General features: G+C 39.2%; 1 protein-coding gene across 4 annotated transcripts in view; it reads left to right on the forward strand.

The window, feature by feature from the left end:
- The first annotated feature begins 785 nt into the window (after nt 1–785).
- Nucleotides 786–26013, forward strand: part of GK5 (glycerol kinase 5) — a 77068-nt gene continuing 51840 nt past the window's right edge. For 2 of the 4 annotated variants that reach the window (XM_043474211.1, XM_043474212.1), the window contains exons 1-3: nt 786–1071; nt 11216–11309; nt 12932–13007. In XM_043474211.1, the coding sequence (XP_043330146.1) occupies nt 925–1071; nt 11216–11309; nt 12932–13007 (317 nt within the window). In that variant the 5' untranslated portion in view covers nt 786–924. Of the gene's footprint in view, nt 1072–11215; nt 11310–12931; nt 13008–19540; nt 19669–26013 lie in introns of those variants that run through there. The other 2 variants (XM_043474213.1, XM_043474214.1) reach the window with 2 other exon arrangements.

Here is a 26013-nt window from a genome sequence, read left to right on the forward strand (position 1 = left end):
ATTACTTTCATAATTTTATTAAAAGATATTAAATATGTTCAGGCACTGGGTTTTTTTGTAGTGCTGGTGGAAAAGTAGCTGAAGAAGACATGAACACTGCCTCACTGTCCACAGATAAGTAACTGGGAGCTGGACGGCCACATGGTAATCCCCCTGGGCTCCAGGCTGGTGACCAGAGCTGCAGGAAACGAAATTCCCACAGGCCTCCTTCCTGCCCCATGCGTGGAAGAGCCCAAGCACTTACAGCCCGAGTGAAAGGTAAAGGACCCCCCGAGGGACCTTCAGACTCCTGAAAAAGCAGTCATTGGGGGTGGAGGTTGATGGTAAAAACAGCCACCCAGCACTTTGTCCCTTTTGCCCCACCAGAGGGCTGGGGAAGTTCTAGAGTGTTATTTCATTTAGCAAACCTGACCAGGTTTTCTGGGGGATAAGTCCTGGGGAGAAACTTTCAGTTTATGAATAAATACCCTCGGCCGAATTTTTTTCTTTTCAGGTTACTATTTTTCTTAATAGATTCGTAATATGTAACCAGTTAAAAGAAATGCGGGCACTGTCGCAGGGCGCTTAGAGTTAGGAGGAAAATCATTAAAATTACGGGCCAAGGTAACTTTGAGAGAGACTAGTGTTTGGAAAACGGGGCGGAGCCGGGTGGCCTGGACTCCGGGGACCCACCACACCCCGGTTCACCTCCACACTCCCCGCGAGGCCGCCTCGCCCGCGGGCTCTCCTGCAAAGAGTCATTGCGCAGCCGTGACGTCACGGCGTCGGGGCGGGGCCCGCGGCAGGGGCGGGGCCGCTGCCGGATCTTGCGGAGGGGCGGACCGGGGGCGGTGGCCCGGCGGGGCGCGCTCGGCCCCTGAGGTGCGGGAGTTCAGAGCGCGTCGGCTTAGCTGGCGGCTACGGCAGAGAGGCGTGCGGGTCGGGATGTCAGAACAGCCTACGATCCCGGAGCAGAGCGCGCCGGACTCGCGGCGCGCAGGCTTCGTGCTGGGGATGGACGTAGGCAGCTCGGTGATTCGCTGCCACGTCTATGACCGCGCGGCACGGATCTGCGGCTCCAGCGCGCAGAAGGTGACCGGGGAGCGGGCGTCGGGGCAGCGGGTCTAGGTCGCGCAGGGCACCCGGGATCTGGTCGCTGGGGGGGCGAGAGGGCTGGACCGCCTATCTGGCCTGGACGCGGCCACCTGCGGCACCGCGGGCCCTCCGTCCTGAGCGGCAAGCCTGGACCGGCCAGATCTCCGCCTTCCCTCCCCGGGCCAGCCTTAAACCTGCGCGCTCTTTCGGTCCTGGCTGAAGACATTAGGGGCTCTGATTGTGACCTCGGATCACTCACTCGCTTCCGCTCACCTGAGGATTCGGCTCTCTGGCCTTACCTGGGTGGCACTGCGGTGAGTGACAGGGCAGGGCAGGGCTGGCTACGAATATCCAGCCAGAGAGGATGCTTTTTGATTTGCTTGGTTTTTCCTGTACTTCCTTGATAGACCTCCAACCCTGTCTTTATTTACATTTGAGATTTTCAAGACTTAATGGAATTTAACTTTGTCATTCAGTTGTCATCATGAACTGCTTCTCAAAGTGCAGAGCAACTGATTCCAGGAATATAAGTATTGCACAAATTTTGAAGGTTATGTTGTCATTACTTTTCTCCTTTCCGTCTTTGACAGTTCATGAAAAGAACTTTTTCTGGTTTGAGAAACCTGCCAAGTCATTAGTTGTTACTAGTAAGGCAACTAACAGATTGATATTCGTCTGATCTTGTTTCCATGAAGTGTTGATTTCTGACAGTTGCCAGTAAACAATAATGTGAATTCCATATGATGTTTTTATTTACTCTTTCCAACACCAACATCTTAAAAAAAAAAAAAAAAAAAAGCTTATTTGGCTATGCCAGGTCTTAGTGGCAGCATGCAGTATCTAGTTCCCCAACCAGGCCCCTAGCATTGGGAGTGTTGACTCTTAACCACTGGCCCACCAGGGAAGACCCTCAACATATTTATGTTAGTAATTTCAGGGGTACAGAAGCTGTTAGTTACCTAATCCATTCCCAGCAGCACTGGACTCCCTCATTTGCTTGGTTTCTACCCCTCTTCCCATCCTCTTAGAAGTGTTTTTCAGCCGCAGGGGTTGCCCAGGAGCAGGTCCAGCCAAAAGAATGCTTTGAGCATTTTTGTTTGTTTGTTTGAGGACTTCCTCATTCTGGTTTTAGGACCAGAACAGAGACCTGTTCCCCTGTGCATGAACACTGCCCACCTCTCCACCACATACCCCACCCCATACCCCACCCCTAACCCCACCTGAAAGGACAGATGAAAGGTGGATTTTCTCCTTCAGCCACTGTGTGCTCCTTATCTCTTTATGAGTCTTCATCAGAACACAATGATACTTTTCATAGTCTCCCTTATAATTCTAGACACAAAGTACTTTTGTCTTAAGCAGTGATTTTTTTTAAAGAAGTTGAAGTGTATAGAACCAAAGGGATACAGAAATTGTAAGAAGATAACAAATTTCATAGTTGCTGTATAATTTGGGAGGAATCAGTATTTTTTTTTTAGAAATGAGGTAAGAATCTCAAAGATGAATCAAGATTGCTGTTAAGTAGCAGGAGACTAGAATGGTTTGCCCAGACTTGAAACTGGTGTCTGGAAAGGTATGTAAGTAAATAAAAATACAAAAATTCCTTGCCCTTCAAGGGTGAAGCATTGTATCTTAAATTAAGGAGTTGAAAGCAATGCCTCTCAAACTGATATGAGTTTACAGCAGTGCTTCTTGAAAGCCTGGTTTGCAGGCTGTGGGGGTTGCAAGAGAGAAACTAAGATTGAGAAATTTGTGTAGCAGTTTAGCAAAGTCATTTTATATTTGTTGATCATAGTAATAAAACATTTGGGATTTTACTTTGTATGTCATTTTTTCCCTAGAAAGTTGTTTTAATTATGTCTTAAAAATTGTTGGTCTACAATGAATTAGAAATCAGAAAAAAACCCAACAGCAACTGGTCCTTTGCTTCAGATATCTTGATTTCTTTGGGAAAAATGGTCTTCTTGGCCTCCATTGCTTCTTCAGTTCAGTTCAGTTGCTCAGTCGTGTCCAATTCTTTGCACACAATGGACTGCTACACGCTAGGCTTCCCCGCCCATCACACACTACGGGAGCTTGCTCAAACTCATGTCCATTGAGTCAGTGATGCCATCCAACCGTCTCATCCTCTGCTGTCCCCTTCTTCTCCTGCCTTCAATCTTTACTAGCATCAGGGTCTTTTCCAGTGACTCAGTTCTTCACATCAGGTGGCCGGAAGTATTGGAATTTCAGCTTCAGCATCAGTCCTCCCAATGAATATTCAGGACTGATTTCCTTTAAGATTGACTGGTTTGATCTCCATGCAGTCCAAGAGACTCTTGAGAGTCTTATCCAACACCACAGTTCAAAAGCATCAATTCTTCAGTGCTCAGTTTTCTTTATGGTCCAACTGTCACATCCATACATGACTGCTGGAAAAACCATAGCTTTAACTAGACAGACCTTTGTCGGCAAAGTAATGTCTCTGCTTTTTAGTATGCTGTCTAGGTTGGTCATAGCTTTTCTTCCGAGGAGCAAGCATCTTTTAATTTCATGGCTGCAGTCACCGTTTGCAGTGATTTTGGAGCCCAAGAAAAGAAAATCTCTCACTGTTTCCATTGTTGCCCCATCTGTTTGCCATGAAGTGATGGGACCAGATGCCATGATCTTCGTTTTCTGAATATTGAGTTTTAAGCCAGCTTTTTCACTCTCCTCTTTCACTTTCCTTAAGAGACTCTGTAGGTCCTCTTCATTTTCTGCCATAGAGGTGTTATTATCTGGGTGTCTGAGGTTATTGATATTTCTCCCAGCAATCTTGATTCCAGCTTGTGCTTCATCCAGCCTGGCATTTCGCATGATGTACTCTGCATATAACTTAAATAAGCAGGATGACAATATACAGCCTTGATGTACTCCTTTCCCAACTAGGAACCAGTCTGTTGTTCCATGCCTGGTTCTAACTGTTGCTTCTTGACTTCCATACAGATTTCTCAGGAGGCAGGTCAGGTGGTCTGGTATTCCCATCTCTTTCAGAATTTTCCACAGTTTGTTGTGACCCACACAGTCAAAGGCTTTGGTGTAGTCAGTGAAGCAAAAGTAGGTGTTTTTCTGGAATTCTCTTGCTTTTTCTATGATCCAACAGATGTTGGCAATTTGATCTCTGGTTCCTTGGCCTTTTCTAATTTTAGTATATGTGCTGCCGAAGTGAGCACTCCTCGGCCTTTTCTAAATCCAGCTTCTTAGCACCTAGTTTATTATTTCTTGGGTACAGAATAAATAATTGAATTACGTTTAGTCATATTAGGAAAATATTAGGAAATCAGTTTCCTTCATGAGACTCTATAGATTAGACACAGAACTTGTATTTGTTTTCTCAAATGAAAATCACACCTCTGCTAAATTATGTTGGAAAGAATATATAATAGAAACCCACACTTAGCATAGGATTTGATTGGTACTGCCAAATAAATAGCTTGAGAAAGAAAAACTGAAGAAATCACTCTTTAGAGATATGAACAAAATAGGCTTTATTGGTCTTTTCATTAAAATGGAAATCCCAAACAGGAACTTTTACTTGAGAAGGCTAGTACTAAGGCCTCTCAGAAGACTTTAATTTTATCTCTTATGGTATTCATTTTTTAATAGCAGAGACCCACATTTGTAGCCTTTTTCTATAAGTTATATTTTTTTCTTTCTTTTTTAATATTTATTTTTATTTATTCATTTGACTCTACTGTTCTTAGTTGCAGCACTGAGGATCCTCAATCTTCCTTGCAACATGTGGGATATTTTTTTTTTAAGTTGCAACGTGTGAACTCTTAGTTGTAGCATGTGGGATCTAGTTGCCTGACCTAAGATTGAACCTGGGCCCCCTGCATTGGGAGCACAGAGTCTTAGCTACTGGACCACTAGGAAAGTCCCCATAAGTTAAAAAATCTTTCTGTGAACTCTTAAATATTGGTGTTATATACGAGAGTAGTGTTCAGAGTTTTGGGAATCCTACATGTGAATTTTTGATATTTTTAGTTTTTCAAAGTAAAGAAAGTTCATCATGTTCCCCGTTGGAACATCATGCCATTGTGAGAAACTGTAAAAGATAATAAGATTTTGGTTGGAAGAACAGAACAGAAAGACCACTCCGAAGAACACTGGACTTTCCAATACTGTGTTCCCTCTGTACATTCTTGAAAAGAACTAGTTGTTGTCTTTTGTTTTTAATCAACAGAACATGTTTTCTTCTTAGCTTTGAATATATTCTTGATCTTGTATTTCAGTTTGATCTTCTAAACTGTTGTGACATGTTTGGTGATGGTGAGCTGTCTGGGTTGGTGAAGTGGGGGGACGTGACCCTGGAGTGCCGCTGCCAAGTTTAAGTTGTTGACTTGACACGATGATGGCCATATTGAATTTTTTAGGATGCGGAAGTATTTATTACAGTTGAGTCATTACATACAGTCTGTGGTCATGAAAGTTTTGCATGGAAAGAAGAGAAATGTTATTTGATAGAAGGGGAATTGTTGTTCAGTCACTAAGTCATGTCTGACTCTGCAGCTTCATGGACTGCAGTGTGTCAGACTTCCCTGTCCTTCACCATCTCCCGGAGCTTGCGCAAACTCATGTCCATTAAGTCAGTGATGCCATCCAACCATCTCATCTGTCGTCTTCTCCTCCTGCCTTCAATCTTTCCCAGCATCAGGGTCTATTCCAATGAGTCGGCTCTTTGCATCAGATGGCTAAAGTATTGGAGCATCAGCTTCAGCATCAGTCCTTCTAATGAATATTCAGGGTTGATTTCCTTTAGGATTGACTTGCCACTGGGGAAGTACCTAAAGAATGGCAATAGATTTTGTTAAATCTGTTTATTTCCAGTGGGCTCACTGGGGAATAATATTGATTGATTGATAATATAGATTCTTTTTTCGTATCATCTCTGTGTCACCCTCACGCTCCCCACATTGTCAGTGTTTTCTCACAGTTCCCTTTTTTCTGTTTATTTTGGCCTTTTCTTATGTGTTAGAGGTTTTCCTTAAATGATGATCTTTGGTTGTTTATCCATTCATATTTTCAGTACCATGTCTTACTTTTCTCTAGTATTTGTAAGTAAAGAATGTCTCTGGTTTAGCTTCTCCAGAGAGTAAATCTCGTACCTTCTGCTGTGTTAGGGAGGGACAGTGGATCTGACTGGACAAGGAGTTTGAGCGTCCTTATAAAGATTGAATCACTGCTCTGTTCAGCAGCATCTGGCATCCCAGTCTTCTGAGGTATCTCTAATTTTCAGAGTTCTACCTGAGATTCTGCCAGGGGTTGAGCAGCGATGTATAATCTGAGTGGGTAGTGAGGTATTCAGTTGTCTCTTCTGTACTTAGCTCTGTACCACCTACCCACTCACTTGATAGTGTTAAAGACATTTGTTAAAACCTGGTCTGAGCTTCCTTGCTCTCTTCTGGTCTTTCTGCATAAACCTTTTTCATGTTTTTAGTTTGATGGGAGTCTTGAGAGGAATTGGAAATAAAACACTTATGTTCAAGCCATTGTTTTAACCTGCAGCCAAAGATTCTTTTTTGTCTTATTTTTTAAATTAGCAGAGTAAGATGAGATTTCTTTGGTTAATAAGTTCTGTGAGTTTTAGCACATGTGTGGAAGTAACCGAAAAACCCTTGTGCAAGCCGTTTATAGTCACTTTCCTCCCACAGCTAATCTCTGAAAACCACTGATCTGTTTTGCATGACTATGGGTTTTTTTTTTTTTTCTGTCCTTCTGTAAATATCTTATAAGTGGAAAAATACAGTAATTAACCTATGGAGACTGACTTTTTTTCAACATAATGCCTTTGAGAGTCATATATATTATGTGTGTCAGTAACTCATTCCTTTTTATTTCTGAGTAGTAATCCATTATATGAATATACCACATTCATTCACCTGTTGAAGTATATTTGCATTGTTTTCAGTTTCTGGTGATCTTGCAGAGAACAGCTGTAAACATTTGTGTACAGATTTTAATGTGAATGTAAATTTTCATTTCTCGGGGATAAATATGTAGGAGTGGGATTGTTGTGTCACATGGTAGGTGAATATTTAACTTAACAAGAAATTGCCAAACTTTTCCAGAGTGACTCTTATCATTTTGCATTCCCACCAGCAATGTCTATGAATTCTGTTTTTCATCAACACTTGATATTGTTAGTATTTTTTTTATTTTAGATGTAGTGTTATCTTACTGTGGTTTTGATTTGCATTTACCTAATGATGTTGAATATTTCCATGTGCATATTTTCTATCCATATGTACTCTTTGATAAAGTGCTAGTTCAAGTTATTTGGCCATTTTTTAATTGAATTGTTTTCTAACTGTTGTTTTGTGATTTTTAAAAATATATTCTGGATATAAATCCTGTGTTGAATACATGATTTTCAGGTATTTTCGACTAGTCTGTATTTGGCTTTTTCATTTTCTTAACAATATCATTTGCAGAGCACACATTTTTAATTCTGATGAAACTCACTTTATCAATTTTTATTGTTTTATTAATCATACTTTTGGTGTCATGTCTAAGAACTTTTCACCTAATCCTAAGTCACAAAGATTTTTTGTTGTGTTTCCTATAAGCATTTTACAGTTTTACATTTACATCTGGGATCTATTTTGAGTTAGTTTTTTATGTAAGAAGTGAGGTGTTTTAAGATTGAGGTTAATTTTTTTGCATATGGATGTCAAATTATTCCAACTCTGTTGAAAAAGCTATTTTTCTCCATTGAATTGCCTTGTGTATTTGTCAGAAATCAACTAGCCATATTCGTGTTGGTCTACTTCTGGATTCTCTTGTGCTCCATGATCTGTTTGTCTGTTTTTATAATTACACTATTTTGATTACTATGGCTTTAGAGTAAGTCTTCAAATTGTGTAGTATGAGTCCTCCAATTTTATTCTTTTTCAGTATTGTTTTGGCTATTTTAGTTCTTTCACCTTTCCATGTAAATTTTAGAATGATCATATCTATATCTATTAAAAATCCTAGGATTTTGATATGGAATTGTAGATGAAAGTTTTTTGCACTCTAAAAATGTCGAGCCGCTTCCTCCTGGCCTTCATTTTGATGAGAAGTCCACAGTCATTTGAATTATTATTCTGTGTATTTATTCTGTCTGGTTGCTTTCAGTTTTGTTTTGCTTTCAGTTTTTAGCATTTGAATTATGTTGGACCTGGCTGTGAACTGCTTTGGACTTATCCTGGTGGGGATTTTCTAAGCTTCCTGAATATAGAGATTTTAAATCTTTTACTGGGCTTGGGAATTCTCAGCACTATTACTTCCCTTAAGTATTTGTTTAGGCACTGAAGTCTTTCTTTTCTGCTTTGAGGCCTCTGCTGACATGAATATTAGACCATTTCTCTGTCCCACAGATCCCTGAGGTTTTCTTCTTCTTCTTTTTTTTTTTTCTGTTGTTCAGATTAGAGAATTTCTATTGATCTGTCTTTAAGCTTATTGACTTTCTTTGGTTATCTCCATTCTACCATTGAGCTGATCAAGTATGTGTTTTAATCATTTTCTTTTTCTAATTAATTTTTTCCAGTTTTATTAAGGTATAGTTGACAAAAGTTGTATGTATTTAAGGTGTGCAAATTGATCTTTTGGCATACATATACATTGTTAATGAAATAACATAATTAATGTTAATTAAACCGCTTCATCTCACAAGGTTATCATTTGTATCTGTGTGTGTGTGTGTGTGTGTGTGTTGAGAACACTTAACTGATCTCTTTGCAAATTTTGAGTGTATAATACATTATTATTAACTCTAGTTATCATACTGTACATTAAGTCCCTAGACCTTATTCACCTTATAACTGAAAGTTTGTATCCTTTGACCAGCATCTCTCCATTTCCCCCACTTAATGATTGTATTTTTAATTTCAAAATGGTGAGATTTTTGTTTTTCCTTATGTCTTTTATTTCTTTGCTAAAACTTTCTATGTTCCTATTTGTTTCAAAAGAATTCACCCTTACTTCTTGGAGCATTTTTATAAGTTGAGTTGAGTTTAGTCACTCAGTCGTGTCCGACTCTTTGTGATCCCATGGACTGTAGCCCGCCAGGGCCCTCTGTCCATGGGATTCTCCAGGCAAGAATACTGGAGTGAGTTGCCATTTCCTTCTCCAGTTTTTTTTTTTTTTTTTTTTTCAAAATTATCAGTTATGTTGATACTGGTATCTATTATCTTTTGCTATATGAGCTGAAATTTTTCTTTCTGATTCTTAATGTACCTTGTAATTTTGGATTGTATCCTGGACATTGTGAATATCATGTTATAAACCTCTGAGTCTTATATAAGGCCTATGACAAATGTTGATACTTTTCTTTAATAGGCAGTTAATGCAGTTGTGTTCGAGCTACACAGTCTGACCAGCCTTCCTTGGATTTTGATTTCAGTGTTAATTCTGTTTTTAAGATCTTGGAAGTGCTATTTACATATGTCCTGTGCCACCTAGAGGTCAGTCTGGGACCTGGGAGTGCATGCGTGCTCAGTTGTGTCTGACTTTGCGACACCATGGATTGCAGCCCACCAGGCTCCTCTGTCCATGGGATTCTCCAAGCAAGAATACTGGAGTGGGTTGCCATCTTCCCCACCCAGGGATCAAACCTGTGTCTCTTGTGTCTCCTGCGTTGGCAGGCAGATTCTTTACCAGCTGCACCATCTAGGAAGCCCCAGGACTTGGGCAGTGATCTGTTTTTTTCTTTTTTTAAGTTCTGCTTTTAGCATCTTTGCTATGCTATCTAGGAGGGCTTCCCTGATGGCTCAGTGGTAAAGAATCTGCCTTCCAATGCAGGAGACGCAGGTTTGAACTCTGCGTCGGGAAGATCCTGGAGAAAGAAATGACAACCCACCCCGGTGTTCCTGCCTGGGAAATCCCATGGACAGAGGAGCCCGGCCGGCTACAGTCCACGTGTGCTACGTTGCTTCAGTCATCTCTGACTCTTGCAACCCTGTGGACTGTAGCCAGCCGGGCTTCTCTGTCCATGGGATTTCCCAGGCAGGAACACTGGGGTGGTTGCCATTTCCTCCTCTGGGGATCTTCCCGACTCAGGGATTGAAACTGCATCTCTTAAGTCTCCTGCATTGACAGGCAGGTTCTTTACCCCTAGCGCCACCTGGGAAGCCCTGGGCTACAAGCCCATGGGGTTGCAAAAGAATTGGACACTTAGCGACTTAAACAACAACAAAATGCTGTCTAGGAGTGTGTTCATGCATGTGCAGCTTCTAGGAGAGCCTGGGAGTTCATCCACGTCTTTCTGGAGTAGCTTTTCCAAGCTCTTCCCTCTCTGAGATCTTCCTGGGACCTTTTGGTTCCCCGAGCCTCCTCATTTGGGTCCTCTGACCTGAAGCTGGAGCTTTCACCATCCCATTCTGCAGGGCACTTCCTATGCCCACATCCCAGGCTAGGCATCAGGAGGACACAAAGAGGAAAAAGCCATGGGGGGTTCACCTTACCCTGGTGGGTCTCCAGCACCTATTCTGAGAGAGGAAGTTTTACCTCCCTCAGTATTTGGGGTGCTTGTGGATACTGCTGTAGCTGCCATTGTGAGATAGCCAGCATATAAAAGGATGAAGATGGTGGATAAAAAAGAAAAGTGAGAGATTTGTTCTGTTCCTCTCTGAGTGGTAACCAACGTTCTCCTGGCTTTTCCAGTGCACCTTGGTACCTGCTTCTGGGTTTTCAGGCTGCCTTGAGTCTAGGCCAGGTGATACTAGAAGAAAAATGGGAAACTCCCTACCACTTTGGTGGTACTGTAACTCTTATCTTCTTTCCCTGCCTGCCACTATATACGTTTTGGAGGTTACAAATAGCTGCTCCATGCATCCTGTCCAGGTTTTTTTTTTTTTTTTTTTAAGTTTGACATTTTTTTTTAATTACAGAAATAATGCATTTTCATTGTAGAAAGCCTGGGAAATAAAGATAAATTTTCTGTAAATTCATGAACTGAATAAAACTGCTCTTTTGGTGTATCATCCTTTTTTATTTCATATTTTTTTCCATCTTAACAATAAAAGTGAATTAGGTAATAAATAAAATCTTGTTTTTAATTATTTTTACTGGTACCCTTACAGCCTGGATGCTTTGACTTGTTCTAATTTGTTTTTACTAAATGTTCTCTTTTCCTTAATAGGTAGAAAGTCTTTATCCTCAGGCTGGCTGGGTTGAAATTGATCCTGATATTCTCTGGCTTCAGTTTGTTGCTGTAATAAAAGAATCTGTCAAAGGTAATTGGATTTATGAAAGTAGAGATGGTAATGTGTATTTTGTATATAATAAGAATTTTTTGGGTTTCCTAAATTATACATACAATATTTTATTGGAGTCGCAGTTTCCCAGTAGTCTGGGGAGGAAGGACATTTGTGGTTTATAGTGAACCCACTTTGTCAAGGGAGGGTAGCAGCAACTCCTCTGCTTGAAGTCTTTTTGAGCTGCAGTGTTAAAGGCTCACGTTACTGTTTATTCCAGGTTGTAGCCAGTGCCCATTCCATTTCCTGTTTCGTACAAAATACCAGAGAGTTGTAAACAAAATTACAATGCTCAGTTCCTGCTCTCAGGAGTTTACATTTGAGTTATCTTTATTGTAAAATAAGTTTTTGTTTTGTTTTTTTCCTCTGCAGCCTCTTAGGGCAAGTGTTCTCCTGGCTGCAGCCAGGGTCTGGAATCTTAGCTCTTCAGGAACAGTCTCAGTACAGCCTTCTTTAAGAACATGGTGAAAGAGGACTTGTAATTTCAAAAAGGTCTTTCACTTCATTTCTCTGACTGAATTGCTTCTCGTAACTTTTCTGGTTTGAAGTATTTCAAACCCTTTTTTAAAAAGTTGGAAGAATACTTGTGTGCTTTCTCCTAGACTCACATTAGCTGCCCGAGGTGAGAGTTGGTTATGATGTAATAACTTGTCATCCTCAAATACTTAAGCATTATCTCCAAAGATAAGGAGTATTCCCTTGCGTAAACATGATGTAATCATCACACAGGAAATTTAACATTAACCCAGTGATATTTTCTAATACTTGATCCTCAGTATTCCCCTCTTATCTCAGTCTTGAATAATTTTTTTTTTTCAATCCAGAATCCAGCAAAGATGAGGCATTGCCTTTAGTAGTCAGTCTAGTCTCCTTTAGTATAGATCACGTGCCTCATGACACTGACAATTTTCCAAAGTACAGATCAGTTTAATAGACTATCGTGCATCTGGGGATTGTCTGGTTATTTCCTATTTTCAGGCTAGGAAGGAGTGCTATACAGGAGGTGGTATGTCATCCTTAAATTGAACACAGCTCAAATTGAAGCTGTCCCTAATTTGTTCAGTGGGACAAATTGCTTTTTTAAAAGAATGTCACAGAAACATGTGAGCTGCTGTATTTCAAGAAATTTGGACTTTGCAAAATCCATGTTTTTATTTGCATCCTAGCATGAGTTTGTGTAGTAAATAAGATCTGTGCTTCAGTATTTATGCTACTTTCCATGAGGGTTTCCTTTGTTGCCATCAACCAGCTTCTGTTATTGCTGATTGTTGCTTAAATGAAGATCCTATTTTTTAGTGTTATCAAGAAGAAAATAGCATCTAACTTACTTTAAGCAGTGTTTGTTTTCTTTCTAATCTTTCAAGCAAAAAGTCCTTTTTATTATTATTAGATTATAACTTCTTTTCCCTTTAAGTAAAAAAAAAAATACTACAAAATCATCCTAGTAATGTTTTATTTATTAGCTCCAATTGTGTTATTAAAATGCTGAACCCAGTTGCTTTTCTCATAGATTATATTAAATAATTTCTTTTCCATATGATACTGTTATAGAGAAAAACTTCCTTGGCTTTTAAATGTGTTTTATCTATCTTCATTTTTAGCTGCAGGAATAGAAATGAAACAAATTGTTGGTCTTGGCATTTCAACACAGAGAGCAACTTTTATCACATGGGACAAGTAAGTGCATTGTGTGATAAGAACTCTATTGCTAAGTTCATGCCATGGTGAACAGATTGCTTTGAAACCTGTTTGGGGAGTTTTAAAGTTTGTGAAGAAAGAACAGTGTTGCTTGATTAAGAGAGAAGAAATTGGGTCTACTTTCTGGCTTATTATACAAGCTCCCTGCATGTCACCTGGGCTTAACTTATATAAAGTAATAGTAGTAAAAAGACTATTGCTTTCAATACAATTCAGATAAAGCGTGGATTGAAGTTCTAAAAAATTAGCTTATATCTAAAAAGATTCAGGAGAACCTGACAAATTTTGGATACACAAGACTATGATATGATTTATATTTTAGTCTATTTCAAATTTAATTTTAAATACTTACAGCATATGAGGTATGTATGAATTAAACATGATTATAATAGTATAATGGATACCATACAGTGAATACTTGTGATATTTTCTTCCGGTTTCAGTATCCTTAGAAACAAACCTGTTAGTTGTTACATCTATTTTACAAAGAAAGAAACTGAAGCTCAGAGAAATAACTATGTTATTCACAGTCACTCATTAATAAATCAAGCCAAAATTCGAAATTATCTTTTTGGTTCCAGAAAATATACTCTTTCCACGACTCCTATATTTCCTTCAACATGTATTTCTTGTTTTTTTAAGAAAAATAACAAAATCACTATAAAATATTTCTTTGTTACAGAGCTCTAGGCTCCAAAGGGCATCTTGAGCTTGGGGCAGTGGGGCTGAAAAGTGGTGGATGTAAGGGGTAAGGGTAAGTCTAAGAACTATAATCAAGCTGAATTCACAAGAACTTTACCTTTAAGTCAGTGTTGGGAAAGAGAAAGAAGTTTAAATTTTTAAATATTTGATTGTATGGGATTAAGATGTTGAAATAGGTAGACCTTGAACTTCCCTAACAAACATATCAAAACTACAACTACTTATTGAGTACTTTCTGAGAACAGTCTGAAGACTATTAGAGAGGCTCTTCTACAACCAAGGTTATTAAAGGAGGGACCATGTGGAGTCTGGGAGGAAGGAAAGATAAGCAATCTAATCAGGATCTACACCCCTAGTGGGCGACCCAGAAGAGGAGGGGGATACAGGCTTGTGCATCGTCCCTAAGAAACAAGGCGTTTAGTCCCATATTGGGCACCCTAACCCTGAAGTCCAGCACCAAGAATACAAGCCTGCTTGGTTTGAAAACCAGTAGGGCTTATCAAAGAGCTGTAGAAACTGAGACTACAGACTTGAAGAGCATGCCACAGACTCACCTGCTCCCAGTTCCAGTGCAGAAGGAGCGGATTGAAAACACCTCATGGTCTGGGGTTGCCTTTCCAGGACTGCTCCAGCACACGTCCCACCCTGCACTGGGTTGCTGCTCCAGCCTTGCCTGCTCCAGCACTGCTCCCAACCAAGTACAAATAACCACTGTACCAGGGAGAAGTTGAGTTAGCTCAGATTTAAGGTTCCAGCCCCTTGGGCCTCAGCCATGCCTCTGGCCAAAGGAGTGACCACCATCACACTGGAGAGAAGAGGCGCTGGCTCAGATTTACAGCTCTAACCCCTCTGCCTGTGGGCCTGCCCTAACCCTGGGAGAGGCCCCAGCTCACATCTGGCTCCACTTCTAACCATTCCTATTCCAACTCTATGCCCTGCTAAGGTGACAGCTTCCCATGCACCCCAAATGAAGACACAGTTACTGCTTACTTCAGGTCCAGGTCTCTAACCAAAAACTGGGTACATGCAGATTGCACAGGGATGCTCCCACACAAGGACATGCCTTTAAGACTGGGATAGGTAACTGTTTCACATAACTCAATAGAAACAAAAAGTGAGAAGACTAATGACTATATTCCAAATGAAAGAATAACTTCCCCACAAACAAAAGTACCCCTAATGAAACAGAGATAGTAATTTACTTGATAAAGAGTTTAAAACAACAATAATAAAAACGCTCACAAACTCAGGAAAAGAATAGAGGAACCAAGTAAGAACTTCAGCAAAGAACTGGAAAATATAAAAACCAGTCAGAGCTGAAGAATACAATAATTGAAATGAAAATTTCACTAGAAAGAATTTCCAGCAGATTAAGTAATATAGAAGATTGCATAAGCTACTTGGAAGACAAAATATTGGAAACCACCCAATCAAAACAACAAAAAGAAAAAACAATTTTTAAGGGATTTGTAAGATAACATCAAGCATACTAACATTCAGGTTATAGGGCTCTTGGAAGGAGATAGAGATAAAAATATTTCATCACATATTTGATGAAATTATGGCTGAAAATTTCCCTAACTTGAAGAAGGAAACAGATACCCAGATCTAGGAAGCACAGAGAGTCCCAAACAAGATAAACCCAAAGAGACTCACATGAAGACATATCATAATTGAAATGGCAAACATTAAAGAGAATTCTAAAGGCAGCAAAAGAAAAGCAAAATCACATACAAAGGAACCCCCATAGAGCTATCTGCTGATTTTTTCACCAGAAACTTTGTAAGCCAAAATGAAGTGGCATGATATACTTAAAATGCTGAAAGGGAAAAATCTGCAACCTAAGATACTCCACCCAGCAATGTTATCGTTCAGAAAGGAAGGAAAAACAGTTTCCCGGACAAGCAAAAACTTAAGTTAATCACCACTAAACTGGCCTTACAAGAAATGTTAAAGGATCTTTAAGTGAAAAAGAAAAGCCTATAACAAGAAATAAGAAAATATATTTGAAGGGAAAAAAATCTCACTGACATATGTAAATATACTGTAAAGGCAGTTGATGAACCACTTAAATAAGCAGCAATGAAGGTTAAAAAACAAAATTGCAAAGTTAACTATTAATCAACTATAACTGCAATAAACAGTTAATGTGAAAATGTTAGTCACTCAGCAGTGTCCAACTCTTTGTGACCCCATGTACTGTAGCCCGCCAGGCTTCTCTGTCCATGGAATTCTCCAGGTAAGAATACTGGAGTGAGTAGCCATTCTCTTCTCCAGGGGATCTTCCTGACCCAGGGATCAAACCCAGTTCTTCTGCATTGCAGGCCGATTCTTTACCATCTGAGCCACCAGGGAACAGTTAATGGATATTCATGAAAATATAAAATATAACACCAAAACATAAAATGTTGTGGGCTGGTTAGTTTAAAAAGTAGAGCTTTTAGAATGTGTTTGAACTTAAATGACTATCATTCTAAAGAAAGTGAAAAGTGAAGTCACTCAGTTGTGTCCGACTCTTTGCGACCCCATAGACTGTAGCCTACTAGGTTCCTCCGTCCATGGGATTTTCCAGGCAAGAGTACTGGAGTGGGTTGCCATTTCCTTCTCCAGTGGATCTTCCCGACCCAGGGATTGAACCTGGGTCTCCTGCATTGTAAGCAAATGCTTTACCATCTGAGCCACCAGGGAAGTCATTCTAAAATAAGCAGATATATTTACAGATTGATATATATATATAAACCTTGTAGTAACTGCAGATCAAAGTTCTCCAATAGATATACAAAGACAAAGGAACCCAAACATAATTTTAAAAAATTATCAAACCAAAAGAGAAGAGATTAGAAAAAGAATATAAGAACAAAGAACTACAAAACAACCAGAAGACATGTAACAAAATGGCAAAAGGTATGTGCCTATTAATTATCACTTCTAATGTAAATAGACTAAATACTCCAATCAAAAGACATAGGGTACTGACTGGATGAAAAGCAAGGTCCATGTATATGCAACCTACACAAGACTTACTTCAGAGCTTAAAACACACACTGAGAGTGAAGAGATTAGAAAAAGATATTTCATGCAAGTGGAAATGGGAAGCCTGGGTAACAGTACTCATATCAGACAGACTCATATAGACTTTAAAACAAAATATATACCAAGATATTATTTAGGGCATTAAATAATGATAAAGGGAGGATCCTCATTCTAAGAGGAGGATATTAGACTTGTTAATATTTATACACCCAACACAGGAGCACCTAAATATATAGAGTAAATATTATCAGACATAAAGGGGGAAATTGACAGTAATAAAATATAATAGAGAACTTGAATACCCCAGTCACATTAATGAATAGATCAGGCAAAAAACCAATAAGGAAACAATGGGCTTAAATGACATATTAGGCCAGATGGAGTTAATAAATATCTATAGAACATTCCATTCAAAAACAGCACAATACCCATTCTTCTTAAGGGCATATGGAACATTCTCCAGGATAGATCACATGCTAGGCCACAAGAAAAATCTCAGTAAATTTAAGAAGATTGAAATTAAGTCCAGCCTCTTTTCTGACCACAACAATAAGAAACTAGAAATCAATTGCATGAATAAAACTGGCAAAAACACAAACAAGTGGGGACTGAAAACATGCTACCCAAAAGCCATTGGGTCAATAAAGAAAGAAGTTAAAAAAATACCTTGGGATGAATGAAAAATGTAGAAATACAACCTTCTAAAATCTACAGGACACAGCAAAAATGATTCTAAGAGGGAAATTTATAGTGATAGAAGCCTCCCTCAAGAAACAAGAAAAATCTCAAATTAATAACCTAACTTTCCATCTAAAGCAACACACAAAAAAAGAACAGCACAAAATCAGTAGGAAGAAGAAGATAATAAAGATCAGAGTGGAAATAGAATAGAGACCAAAAAAAAAAAAAAAATAGAAAAGATAAACCAAGAGCTGTAGTTTTTGAAAAGATAAACAAAATTGATAAACTTTAGTCAGACTTATAAATCAAAAGAGTGCTCAAATGTAAAGAAAATAAGAAATGAGAAAGAAATTGGAACTAACATCACAGAAATACAATCATAAGAGAATACAGCAAACAGTAATATGCCAACAAACTGGATAACCTAGAGTAAGTGAATAAATTACTAGAAACACAGTTTTCCAAGACAACATCAGGAATAAATATAAAATCTGAATAGATTGTTTATTAGTATTGAATCTTCAATCAAAGGACTCCCAACAAACAAAAGTCTGGGACTAGATGACTTCACGGGGCAATTCTACCAAAATTTTAAGAAGAGTTATTATCAATAGCCTTCTCAAACAGTTTTAAAAAATTAATGAGGAGAGAACACTTCCCACCTCATCCTATGAGGCCAGCATTACCCTGATACCAAAATCAGATAAAGATACTGTAAAAAAAGTTACAGGCCTATATCTCTGATGAAATAGATGCAAGAATACACAACAAAATATGAGCAAACCAAATCAGCAATATATTAAAAAAATCATACATCATGATCAAGTAGTATTTATTCTAGGAATGCAAAGGTGGTTTAATATCTGCAGATCAATTAACATGTTTAACAAAATCAAGGATAAAAATCACATGATCAAAAAAAAAATCACGTGATTATCTCAATAGATTCAGAAAAAGCATTTGGCAAAACTCAATGTGCATTCATGATAAAAACTCTGAACAAAGTTGGTATAAAAGGAACAAACATCAACATAATAAAGGCCCTATGACCTATCAACACCTGGCCTCATACTCAATGGTGAAAAGCTGGAAGTGTTTCCTCTAAGATCAGGAACAGATGAGGATGCCCACTCTTGCCATTTCTATTTAATATAGTATTGGAAGTCCTAGCCACAGCAATCATACCAGAAAAAGAAAAGGCATTTAGATTGGAAGGAAAGAAGTAAAACTACCACTGTTTGCAGATGATATAATACTATATAAAGGAAAATCTTGGACTCCACCAAAAAAAACCTGTTTGACTAATAAATGAATTCAGTAAAGTTTCAGAATACCAGATTAATGTACAGAAATTTGTTGCATTTCTATACACTAATAAGAAAACAATTCAATTTATAATCAAATCAAAAAGAATAAAATATCTAGGAATAAATTTAATGAAGGAAGTGAAAGACCTGTATTCTGAAACCTATAAGACATTGATGAAGGAAATTGAAGACAATATAAATAAATGGAAAAATATCTCATGTTTCTGAGTTAGAAGAATTAATACTATTAAAATACCCATACTACCCAAAACAGTCTACAGATCTAATGCAGTCCCTATCAAAATACTTATGACATTTTTCACAGAACTAAAACAAATAATCCTAAAATTTGTCTGAAACCAAAAAGACCCTGAATAGTAAAGCAGTCTTCAGCATAAAGAACAAAGTTGCGGGTCATGGTCTCTGACCTCAGACTATACTACAAGGCTAAAGTAATCAAAGCAATGTGGTACCAGCCAAAAACAGACACATAGAATAAAGAGCCCAGAAATAAACCCATGCACACATGCTTAATTAATCTATAGTAAAGGAGGCAAAAATATATAATTTTTTTAAAAAAGACTCTTCAATAAGTGCTATTGGGAAAACTAGACAGATACACATAAAAGAATGAAATTAGAACATTTTCTCACCTCATTTACAAAAATTAACTCAAAATGAATTAAAGACCTAAATGAAAGGCCTAAAATCATAAAACTGGAAGAAAACACAGGCAGTTCACTCTTTGACACTGGCTAAGGCTTTGTTTCTTTGGTTCTGTTTCTTCAGGCAAGGGGAAAAAAAAAGGAAAAATAAATGGGAGCTAATCAAACTCAAAAGCTTCTGCACAGTGAAGGAAACCATCACGAAACAAGGAACCCACCAAATGGGAGAAGATAGTTGAAAATGATAGTCTGGTAAGGGTTTAATATCCAAAATGTAAAAAGGACTCATACAACACAATATATTTGCTGGTGGTTCAGACGGTAAAGAATCCACCTGCAATGTGGGAGATGTGGGTTTGATCCCTGGCTTGGGAGGATCCCCTGGAGAAGGTATGGCTACCCACTCCAGTATATTCTTGCCTGGGGAATTCTATGTCCATAGGGTCGCAAAGAGTCTGACACGACTGAGTAGTTTTCATTTCACTTCGTACACCAAAATATGAAAAAAATAGCCAATCCAATTTAAAAATGGGCAGAAAATCTTAACAGACATTTTTTTAAAGAAGACATGTCCAACATACATGTGAAAAGATGCTCAACATCACTTATCAGGGAAATGCAATTCAGAATCACAAGATGTCACTTCACATGTATTAGAATGATTGTTATCAAAAAGATAAAAAGTAACAATTGTTGGCAATGATGTGGAGAAAAGGGAACCCTTGTGTACTGTTGGTGAGAATGTAAATTGGTGTAGCCACTATGAAAATCAGTATGGAAGTTCTTTAAAAATTAAGAACTAAAAAAAATTAAGAACTACCATATGATTCAGCGGACTTCCCAGATAGTACAGTGGTAAAGAATCCGCCAGGGAATATCCCCTGGAGAAGGAAATGGCAACCACTTCCAATATATTCTTTTTTTTTTTTTTTTCATTTATCTTTATTAGTTGGAGGCTAATTACTTTACAATATTGTAGTGGTTTTTGCCATACATTGACATGAATCAGCCATGGATTTACATGTATTCCTCATCCCGATCCCCCCTCCCACCTCCCTCTCTACCCGATCCCTCTGGGTCTTCCCAGTGCACCAGGCCCAAGCACTTGTTTCATGCATCCAACCTGGGCTGGTGATCTGTTTCACCTTAAATAATATACATGTTTCGATGCTGTTCTCGCGAAACATCCCACCCTCGCCTTCTCCCACAGAGTCCAAAAGTCTGTTCTATACATCTGTGTCTCTTTTTCTGTTTTGCATATAGGGTTATCATTACCATCTTTCTAAATTCCATATATATGTGTTAGTATGCTGTAATGTTCTTTATCTTTCTGGCTTACTTCACTCTGTATAATGGGTTCCAGCTTCATCCATCTCATTAGGACTGGTTCAAATGAATTCTTTTTAATGGCTGAGTAATATTCCATGGTGTATATGTACCACAGCTTCCTTATCCATTCATCTGCTGATGGGCATCTAGGTTGCTTCCATGTCCTGGCTATTATAAACAGTGCTGCGATGAACATTGGGGTACACGTGTCTCTTTCAGATCTGGTTTCCTTGGTGTGTATGCCCAGAAGTGGGATTGCTGGGTCATATGGCAGTTCTATTTCCAGTTTTTTAAGGAATCTCCACACTGTTCTCCATAGCGGCTGTACTAGTTTGCATTCCCACCAACAGTGTAAGAGGGTTCCCTTTTCTCCACACCCTCTCCAGCATTTATTGCTTGTAGACTTTTGGATAGCAGCCATCCTGACTGGCGTGTAATGGTACCTCATTGTGGTTTTGATTTGCATTTCTCTGATAATGAGTGATGTTGAGCATCTTTTCATGTGTTTGTTAGCCATCTGTATGTCTTCTTTGGAGAAATGTCTGTTTAGTTCTTTGGCCCATTTTTTGATTGGGTCATTTATTTTTCTGGAATTGAGCTGCAGGAGTTGCTTGTATATTTTTGAGATTAATCCTTTGTCTGTTGCTTCATTTGCTATTATTTTCTCCCAATCTGAGGGCTGTCTTTTCACCTTTTATAGTTTCCTTTGTTGTGCAAAAGCTTTTAAGTTTCATTAGGTCCCATTTGTTTATTTTTGCTTTTATTTCCAATATTCTGGGAGGTGGGTCATAGAGGATCTTGCTGTGATTTATGTCGGAGAGTGTTTTGCCTATGTTCTCCTCTAGGAGTTTTATAGTTTCTGGTCTTACATTTAGATCTTTAATCCATTTTGAGTTTATTTTTGTGTATGGTGTTAGAAAGTGTTCTAGTTTCATTCTTTTACAAGTGGTTGACCAGTTTTCCCAGCACCACTTGTTAAAGAGGTTGTCTTTTTTCCATTGTATATCCTTGCCTCCTTTGTCAAAGATAAGGTGTCCATAGGTTCGTGGACTTATCTCGGGGCTTTCTATTCTGTTCCATTGATCTATATTTCTGTCTTTGTGCCAGTACCATACTGTCTTGATGACTGTGGCTTTGTAGTAGAGTCTGAAGTCACCAATATATTCTTGCTTAGGATTTCCCATGGATGGAGAAGCCTGGTGGGCGACAGTCCATGGGGTCACAGAGAGTTGGACACAACTTAGCAATGGAACAACAACAGCAATGAATATGGTTCAGCAGTCCCACTTCTGGGTATTTATTTATCTAATGAAAACACTGATTTGAAAAGATAGTCACCTCAGTGCTTATGGCAGCATTATTTACAGTGGCCAAGACATGGAAGCACCCTAAATGTCCGTTAACAGATTTAAGGATAAATAAGTTATAATATATAAATCAACTTTTAATATTTATTGGAAGGACTAATTCAAGAGTTGAAGCGCCAGTACTTTGGTCATTTGCTGTGAAATGCTGCCTCATTGGAAAAGATTCTGATGCTGAGAAAGATTAAAGGCAAAAGGAGAAGGGGGCGGCAGAGGATGAGATGGCTAGATAATGCTGACTCAATAAACATGAATTTGAGCAAACTCCAGGAGAGAGTGGAGGACAGAGGAGCCTGGCATGCTGCACTCCATGGGGTCGCAAAGAGGTGGACACAGCTTAGTGACTGAACATCAGCAAATATACATAGAGAACTGTTTGCATAAAATTATACAATATTATGTATTATGCTTGGTGAAATAAAGTTAGAGAAAGACAAGTATTGTGTTTTCACTTAATATGCAGAACAAATCAATCAAATATGCAAACAAATGAACAAATGTAACAAGACAGGCACAGGCTCGCCAATACAGAGAATAAACGAGTGGTTACCAGAGGGGAGAGGTGTGAGGGTTCAGTCAAAAATAGGTGAAGGCGATTAAGTTACAAAGTGCCAGTTAAAAAATACCAAGTTACAAGGATGTTATGTGCAGCACAGGGTATAGAGACCATATTTGATAATATCTTTCTATGGATTTTATTCTATAAAAATATTGAATTAATGTGTTATCCACCTGAAACTAATACAATATTGCAAGTCACATATACTTCAGGAAAAAATTGTTTAATTTTAAAAATTTCCCAGTATTACTGTTTCTGATCTTTGGGAGGACATGATAGAAATTATAGAGAATATAAGAGAAGGAATGAGTTAGGTGGTGATGAGGGTGAGTGGAAGGAAACACGATAAAGTGTTTGATTTGGGATGTGAATTTTCCCCAGATAGGTGGTTCATTTCCTCCAGATAGATACTCTTTCTTTAAGAGCATAATCTGAATTACAGGTTGATGCCTGCACCTGCATTTGCCCCATAACCTCCTCCTCACCCCGACTCTCCACCTAGTGTCTTGGACACAAAGTAGTACATCAGTCAGATGAAGGAGTAAGTGAATTAAAGTCTTCTGTGGGGCTCAGTGTTTCTAACCAGTGGCACTGTTGCCATTTTAGGCCAGATAATTCTTTGTTCTTGGGGGACATCCTGGGCATTGTAGTGTGTTTAGAAGCCTCCCTGGCCTCTACCCATTAGATACCATTAGCACCCCGCTTCCTAAGTTTCACAACTAAAAATGTCTCCACACAATACCACATGTGCCTGGGAGACAGAGAACTCCCAGTTGAGAACCACTGATGTAGATGAAGTGTGAAGAATTAACGTGTGTTCTCTGGTAGAGATTATATGGATAGAAGAGAAGACGGCTGAGGATTTTTTTTTTTTTTTTCCTTGCAAACCCCAACTTTTATTCTTGAAAGACAGCTGGATAAACTGGCAAAAGCCAGTTTGTTGAAATTTCAAGATGGTATAAAAATGCTTCCAGGATATAGTCAGCATATTCACGTTCATTTCAGCTCCATTCAGATGGATTTCAGCTTCAAAGGGCACGCTGCTTGAATCACTCATCCATCATTTGCCAGCTTTGATTGTGAGGTACTGATATAATGGACCAAGTTCTTAAAAATTTATTTTAAAAGAATAAATGATGCTGGAATTCTGGACCTGAGGATCTTTAGTATCTGAACAAATCCACAGATTAAACTGAAGGTAGATGACTTCAGTTTTGGTTACTTCCAACTTTTCTGTGTGGACTTATATTCCATTAAAGCTCAGGCTTGTAGCCACAATGTTCCTTTTGTAGAGATGTTCAAGTTTTATGGTTTAAAATCCAGCCAACCAGTGGCCGAAACAGCCGAATTAGCCATAATTCACTGGCTCACATGGTGGAGCCACGGGTATCTGGCTCTCATTCATATCTAAGCCATGACCTCCATATTTGGAGATCGGGGAAGAACTTTAGTGAGCAGCAACCAATCCACTCAAACAGTCTTCCTTGTGCTTTATGCCTGATTTCTTCTTGTGCCTACCTCAGCAAGGCTGAGGATTTGTACAATGAGTTTCTTCCCCCTTCCCAACCCCCCAACTGATTTTTTAATTTATTTTTGGATACATTGAGTGGCATGCAGGATATTAGTTCTAGGATCAGGGATCGAACCCAGGCCTCCTGTAGTGGAACAGCCTCATGTTTCGACATTCACTTAGCAGTGACTTAGGTTTGCTTTCACTCTATCTGTGGAGAAAAGGAGGGAAAGCAGAAAAGGCAATATTGTAAACGAATTGCCCGAGACCTCTCTAACACAGTATACCATTCTGTGGCTCTAAATATATTTTGTATCATAAATAATTAGTGAGAGCCATTAACATAAGTAGCAAGTGCCACAATAAAAGATGTATGCGGTACTGGAGGAACACAGAGCAATTGCAATACTTGTATCACCAGAATATAAATTCCTAGAGTGCTGCTGTTCTGATTCATTTTTATGTTCAATTCAGGAGTCAGCACAATGCTTTACTTTCAATGAGTCAGTTACTGAGTGAACTGTGGTGGAGTGAATTAGAAATACATTAGGGTTAATTTCCTGGCGGTCCAGTGATTAGGACTCTGTACTTTCACTGCCAAGGGTGTGGGTTTAATCCCTGGTTGGGGAACTAAGATCCCACAAGCCATGCTGCCAGAAAAATAGAAAGGAATATATTGGTGGCCATGGTGAATATAAATTTCATGAATGATTGGGAATCTACACTGCATTCGAATTGTATGTAGTTGAGATGGTGGGAGGTGATGAGGAAACACTGAGAGGGCTTAGCTGGGTGTATCAGGAATTTTGGTTTTGGTCAAAGATGGGGAGACTTAAGCATATTTACAGAAGACAGCTGAAGTAGTGTTTGTGAAATAAAGTAGTAGAAGAGAGGAAGGCATGGATACCGAGAGTCCAAGTGGACGTGCCAGCCTTAGACTTGGAGAAAGAAAGCTTCTCCTCTGGACCAAGAGAGAGACCCACAATGGCTGAAGGTGTAGCTGGTGGAGGAGTGGTGAGTGGAAGAAGGTCATTCCCTGTGTCCTGACTTCCTTTGAGAAACAAGAAGCCAGTGGTGGCCTAGGTCTGGAGAAATCTGATGAACACTTAGATGAGCCCTTGGTGGGGAATGGAGAGGAAACTGATTAGTGATAGGAGAAAGACATTCATCAGTTTTAGTGACTCTGAGGGAGGAGATGAGCTTATATCTCATAAGTAGGGGCTGCTACCAATTAACAAGGCTATATGACTTTCTTCCAGCTTCTCTCAGTGGTTCTGACATTGAAAGTGAACCCAGAGGAAAGAGTGATCCCAGGTTAGGCATTGAAAAGGTAGGTAGGTAACTTGAAAGTCTAGGGGTAGAGAGTGACATCACCACAATAGTGGAGTGGGAAGCTGTAGAGATTGGTTCCTCCACCACAGCAACTGCTGATTGGGAAAGATTGGAGCAAGCTCTTTCAAAACTCTGGAACCTGACCTGTCCTGATATTAACTCATGGACTGCTGGATGAAGGTAGAGACCCCTCTCCTTGGGGAAGAGACAGCATGTGTCACCAGCTCCATTCTTCAGCCCTACTGCATATTTGGGGAAGGGAGCCCACCTTCCAGGACTGAGGGCAGGTGCCAGGACAGGTCATGGGAATCTTGTCCCACAAAGATTTGGGGCCCCTAGTGGCTCTAGTGGTAAAGAACCTGCCTGCCAATGCAGCAGACATAAGAGACACAGGTTCAGTCCCTGGGTCAGGAAGATCCCCTGGAGGAGGGCTTGGCAACCCACTCCAGTATTCTTGCTGGAAAATCCCATGGACAGAGTAGCCTGGTGGGCTACAGTCCATA

Source organism: Cervus canadensis, chromosome 7, assembly GCF_019320065.1.
Source record: "Cervus canadensis isolate Bull #8, Minnesota chromosome 7, ASM1932006v1, whole genome shotgun sequence".
NCBI classification, from domain to species: domain Eukaryota; kingdom Metazoa; phylum Chordata; class Mammalia; order Artiodactyla; family Cervidae; genus Cervus; species Cervus canadensis.